General features: G+C 32.0%; 1 protein-coding gene across 3 annotated transcripts; it reads left to right on the forward strand.

The window, feature by feature from the left end:
- Nucleotides 1-2319: 2319 nt before the first annotated feature.
- On the forward strand, nt 2320-5836 carry LOC121218359 (putative peroxisomal acyl-coenzyme A oxidase 1.2). 3 transcript variants are annotated; one of them, XM_041095507.1, is made up of 11 exons: nt 2320-2446; nt 2711-2774; nt 2981-2989; nt 3120-3310; nt 3477-3537; nt 3675-3747; nt 3949-4127; nt 4403-4490; nt 4564-4726; nt 5160-5303; nt 5604-5836. In XM_041095507.1, the coding sequence occupies exons 7-11, from the start codon at nt 3987-3989 to the stop codon at nt 5605-5607; spliced, it is 540 nt and encodes a 179-aa protein (XP_040951441.1). In that variant the 5' UTR covers nt 2320-2446; nt 2711-2774; nt 2981-2989; nt 3120-3310; nt 3477-3537; nt 3675-3747; nt 3949-3986; the 3' UTR covers nt 5608-5836. The 3 variants fall into 3 exon arrangements, with proteins under 3 accessions (XP_040951441.1, XP_040951440.1, XP_040951439.1); XM_041095506.1 differs by having other exon boundaries at nt 2981-3310; nt 5160-5358; XM_041095505.1 differs by lacking the exon at nt 2981-2989 and having other exon boundaries at nt 5160-5358.
- Nucleotides 5837-6040: the final 204 nt, after the last annotated feature.

The raw sequence follows: 6040 nt of genomic DNA on the forward strand, positions 1-6040 counted from the left end.
AAATTTGCCAATTCAAACCAATCATTAATATACCTATATGATTTTCATCTTTCATCCATTTCAAATACACATCAAACATATATAAAGTCATTTATACATATCAAAATATGTCTAACACAAGGCATTCAAATGGCTAGTCACAACCAAACACATACATACCATCATTGGTCAAATTTAGCCTATACATGTCATTATACCCAAAAGAAATTTTGCTATTTATACCGAAACGAGCTGAAGGATAGTGTGATGTTGCTCCAACTGACTTCCAATCAAATCGAGCTTCCGAATTACTATAAAACAGAGGAAATAAAACAAAATAAGCACTTAATACTTAGTAAGTTCTTATAATAGAAATTAACTTACCATTCATTTTCATTAAAATAAACATACAAAATACATCCAAGCAATTTGGCTAATAGCCTAAACACACAACTTCATCAAACATGTTAGTCATTTACTTCATATGAATATCAAAAGTTATGTTTGAGCTCATCAACATCTAATTTCCATGTATTTCGTGTATATACAGATAATGTTTCACTTTGAATTCATATATTTTATCATATTAGGATTTTTCCCGTTGAATCATTTAAAATATCGATGGATACCCGGGTAGTACACACGAAGTGTACAAATTTGAGATCCGTTAATTCATATTCGGGAATAATCATAGGATCACATAAATAGACAGCTCTTTCGAGCCATATAACAGGAAGCTCATGTGAGCCATGTAACAGGAAGCTCCAGAGAGCCATTAATCGGGAAGCTCCTGAAAGAGCCTTTAATCGGGAAGGTTCAAACGAACCAATATCGGGAAGGTTCAAGTGAGCCAATATCAGGAAGCTCCGGAGAGCCAATTAATCGGGAAGCTCATGAAAAAGCCTTTAATTGGGAAGCTCCAAAGAGCCATATATCGGGACGCTCATTAGAGTTGTGGTGTGTCCACAACACATGCAGGACCACAACCAATACGGGAACCCTGTATCCATAGAATTTCATTTATTCAAACGGAACTTAACACTTATCGGATATATTTGGATATGTGTTCAATACTTATACATGGCAATTATACATTCCATACAAAAAAATATTCAATTTAAAACATTTAAATACATAATTTAGTTACACGAACTTACCTCAACAATGTTCGTGCACACAAAAGTTACTAATCCGCTACATTCTTTTTTCCTCGTTCTAACTCCGTATTTGGTCTATCCAGATCTATAAAAATGAATTTAAAATCAATTTAATACATTTCATATTCAATTCGATCCAATTCACATCTTCGAAAAAATTATCATTTTGTTCCTATACTTTTAATTAATTCCAATTTCATCCCTAGGATTGGAAAATGAAATTCATGCAATTTAATCCGTATTCCAAGCCTAACCAAATTTTACATATTACAATAACAGTCCATGTATTTCATAAAAATCAAAATTTTTCCATAAATTTCACAACTTTTCAATTTAGTCCCTAAATCATAATTTCATTAAAATTTTCTTTACAAAAGTTGTTTATCTATCAACAACCTTTCATTTTCTACCATAACACTTCATAGTTCATGCATACTCATCCATGGGAAAACTTTAATACCTTAATAAATTTACATATTAATCCCTGAGATAACTAGATTAAGTTATTATGATCTCGGAAATATAAAAATTACTAAAAACTGGACAAAGAAACATACCTAATTGAGCCAAATAAGTTTGCTCAAAACCCAATTTCCATGGCTAAGGTTTCCATGTTTTAATTTTGGGAAATATGATGAAATAAGAAGATACTAGATTTTTATCATCTTTAATTATTTCTATTTTCAATTTAGTCATTTTCTTTATTTAATTTTCCATTGATGAATTATGATACTTATCTACTAACTCCTCTTAATGGTCTATTTGCTATATAAGGACCTCCAATTGTGAATTCCACAACTATTTGATCCCTTTAGCTACTAGAATTCAAGTTTTTCATTCTATTCAATTTGGTCATTTTATCAATTAAACATGTATTCGATAAAATTTTCTTAATGAAATTTTCATACAGCATTCCTATCATAATGTAGACCATGCAATAATATTAAAATAATTTTTCTTTCGGACTCAGATTTGTGGTCCCTAAACCACTGTTTCGATTTCACTAAAAACGAGCTGTTACAACTCTCTCCCCTTAGGGCATGTTTGGTTCGACGGAATGGCCATTACATTCCGTCCATATTCCACGCGCTACAGGGATACATTTGTTTGGTTGAAATTTGACCATCGAATCGCTATTCCGTGCGGGCTCTATTACGCGTAAACACTGCATATCCATTCAGAGGGTTGAGCTTTGAATGCCTATTCAATGCCTCTCGTAATAGCTTTTCTTTTATTTCAGACGAAAATCTCTTCCCTTCTTTAGTCATGGCTTTTTTCTCTTGCATCGCTTAGCTTTACGTTGCTGGACGGTTCGTTTTTTTATCTTTTTCTCTATTTTTGCTTCTGATTTCTCAATTCCAATGCACTAGTTTCTTGGAGACTTTTTGTTTTCTAGATCATGTTTAGGGAGAAAAAAAAAAGAAAAAGGATCATAGAAACCTAATAAATATTCAATTAAATCATCTTAGAATTGTTGTTATTTTTTTTCAATTTTCCTTTATCAATTTTCGTACCTAACAAATTTTATAAGCTAGATTTGTTTTTTTTTTTTGCAAAATTTTGGTGAAAATTAGGTTGTGGCAAGATGCAGAGAACAGAAAATTACTTGCTAGTCTTCTTAAGAGGAACATTGAACAGGTTTCTTTCTTTGATGTTTTCATTAAGACTCAGAAGCCAAATAAATTTTCCTTGTTTGATCCTATTTCCTCTGTTTCTATTGTTGGTAAAAGTTTTGTGTGTACGTTTATAAGATTATTCTAGAAATGTAGTTTACTATTGCGTAAAATTTTAATAACTATAATGTGTCTAATTTACCTCTGATGTTTCTGTTTTTGTATTGCTAGAAACCGAAGGTTCTTACCATTGAAGATAAGCTAATAGTCTTATTTCTAATTCTTATAATCTTTTCACACTTTCTATGGTCTAATTAGACTGTTTCTGATTTTATTCAACCCTCATTTGAATATTTAATTTGATATTTAGGGATCTAGAGAGGAGGATTGTAGAAGTTGAGATAGATTTGACATTAGCTAAGAGTCAAGGGTACCTCAAGCACCAGTTGCCACAAAGTGAGTCTTCTTCACAATGAAAGCTTCTAGCAGTTATTGGAGTTTATACTGGATTTGGTAGTTACTTGAAACGAAATATATTTAGAGGTTCTTGGATGCCTAGAGGTGAGTTGCTAGTTTTCTATACTCTAAAACTTTAATTTAGATTTTTCGGCTTTTACTTTCATTTCTGGTGTTCACTAGTCTTTCTGCTACGATGCTATTGCATCAATGTAACATATACTTTGCTATAAAAAACATGTCTTATCTGTATTATTATGGTTTTTGACAGGAGATGCTTTAAAAAAACTCGAGGAAAGAGGAGTAGTGATATGATTTGTGATTGGTCGAAGGTATTCCATAATCTTTAATCCTTACTTCATTCATGTTTTGTTATATGGATTATCGATTCTCTTCTTTGCTCAGTTTCATTCCTTTACTATTATGCAACTGGTGGGCACTAATGGGATTAACTACTTTGAATTGGTAGTGCTAATCGAGGAGATAACTTGGATCGCCATATTGATGAGGAAAGTAGTAAGACGAAAGATTTCTTTATTCTTGTAAGTGGAAGCATTTGAATATGATTGAAAATTTGATTTTTGAACTTTTTCTTTGAGGCCTAGATATCCTGTAGGATAGTAAGACTTTATCAGAAGGTTTCTTTAATTGGATGCAAGACATTGGTTTGGATTCTTCTATTAATTTGGGGCTTTTTTTTGTAAGTGTAATTTTTTATTTTGGTTTTTTATTGTTCGTTTTAGGTTTGAAGTTCAATAGCATTTCGTGTTTGTAATGAAAAATGTGTATAGAAATCATTGGATGCTATGCACAAACTGAACTTGGTCATGGCCCCAATGTCCAAGGGCTTGAAACTACAGTAACATTTGATTCTCAGACTGATGAATTTGTCAGTCATAGCCCCATATTGACTTCAAGCAAAGTGAGTAAGATAGTTAACAATCCATTGATCAATTTTGTCTTTGATATCGATAATTATACTTTGTAGTAAGCAATATATCCTGAGAACTACTTTAATAATCATTCTCAGTATTTTCTTCTTTGGCTCAAACATCCTCAAGTGTATCCTCTCTCATCTTTTTCTTGTGTACAATGCGTAGTTTTCTTATGCGTACTTTGTATACTTCATGACTTGTTGTAATCTTATAGTGATCTCCTTGTATTTTATTCACTTAGCTTGGTTTTTGCTATTTATAGTGGTGGCCTGATGGATTGGGTAAAGTATCCACACATGCTGTGGTTTATTCTCGTCTTAGAATAGATGGACAAGATTATGGAGTGCATGGTAAGTTCCTAATTCATGAACTTACTTCTTTAGCTGGTATTGTAGATATTAATTTAGATACTTTCTTTTTTAGGTTTTATTGTCCAACTGTGTAGTCTGGATGACCACTCTTCTCTTCCAGGCATAACAGTTGGTGATATTGGAATGAAATTTGGAAGTGGGGCATATAACAACATGGAAAATGGTCTTCTAAGATTTGATCATGTGTGCATCTTTAGGAACCAAATGCTAATGTGGTTTGTTCTATAACCATTCTTCTCTCTATCTTTGTCTCTTTGTTTGCTGCTTTCTCTAAAGGCCAATATTTTTTCTCTCGTTTGGTGTTTATCTTTCTGCCCACCTTGTAGAGGAATAAAAGTGTAGCCATGGTGGAAAGTATCTTTTGAAAAGTCTTTACTGGATAGTTCCTGTAATGAGCAGTTTTTTCTTAACTAAAGTTGCAAGGCTACAAAATTTTCTGCAATATCAGTTAACAATAGAGAGGTTTTAGAGTGCTTATAAACCTAAAATTTATAAAAGTATCTTTCTTCAATTGAAGAAAAAGACCAACAAGGAAGCCACAAAAGTGATAACCTAGGCTGAAGTGCTGCTTCTATAATGTGATTTTCATGCAAAAACAAGATGACTGTTCTGATGTTTGCTTCTTTATTTCCTCGCCAAATGTTTCAGTTTTTCCCAGGTTACAAGAGAAGGGAAATATGTACAATCTGATGTTCCTCGCCAGCTGGTTTATGGTACTATGGTCTATGTTCAACAAATAATTGTATCTGAAGATTCTTGTACTTTGTCAAGGGCAGTTTGTATTGCAACAAGGTACAGTGTTGTTCGTAGACAATTTGGTTTAGAGAATGGTGGTCCAGAGACCTAGGTACTACTTTCTTTTGGACTGCATATACTGATACACCTATACATATTATTTCTAGTATAGATTGTTGTACACAACAACCTTTTATGTTATAATCACTTCTAATGGCTTGTTCTTCCCTATAGAAACTTCCAAAGACTTTTGTTGAAAAGTATTGGTTGCTATTGTTGTTGATGTTTCAGACTAATTTTTACATGTCCCAAAGGCTGATGCATCTAATGCTTTTACATTTATTTAATTTGTTTCAGGTGATTAACTATAAAACTAAGCAAAGTAGACTCTTTCCTTTGCTTGCCTCTGCTTATGCTTTCAGATTTGTTGGTGAATGGATGAAATGGCTATACATTGATGCGAGCAAAAGATGGCAAGTCAATGACTCATATATAAATGTAAAAATTTTATAACATATGGATTATGACATATAAACTAATAAAATCATGTAACTTTTTGTTAATATATGAATATTATATTTGGATGTGAAATATAGATCTCAAGTTATTTATTACTTCTAATAATTTTTTTATTGTAGAATAATTAAATTATTTGTTTCACTAATGATATTTTAGCACATTAAATATGTATTTCCATTATAGCTCTATTCCATTACAGTGAAACAAACGTACCTTTAAAGAATTTTCGTCCTCAAAAATCTTACCATTAAAGAGGTTTTGCTATTGCTTTATCA

This window comes from Gossypium hirsutum, chromosome D06 (assembly GCF_007990345.1).
Source record: "Gossypium hirsutum isolate 1008001.06 chromosome D06, Gossypium_hirsutum_v2.1, whole genome shotgun sequence".
NCBI lineage: Eukaryota > Viridiplantae > Streptophyta > Magnoliopsida > Malvales > Malvaceae > Gossypium > Gossypium hirsutum.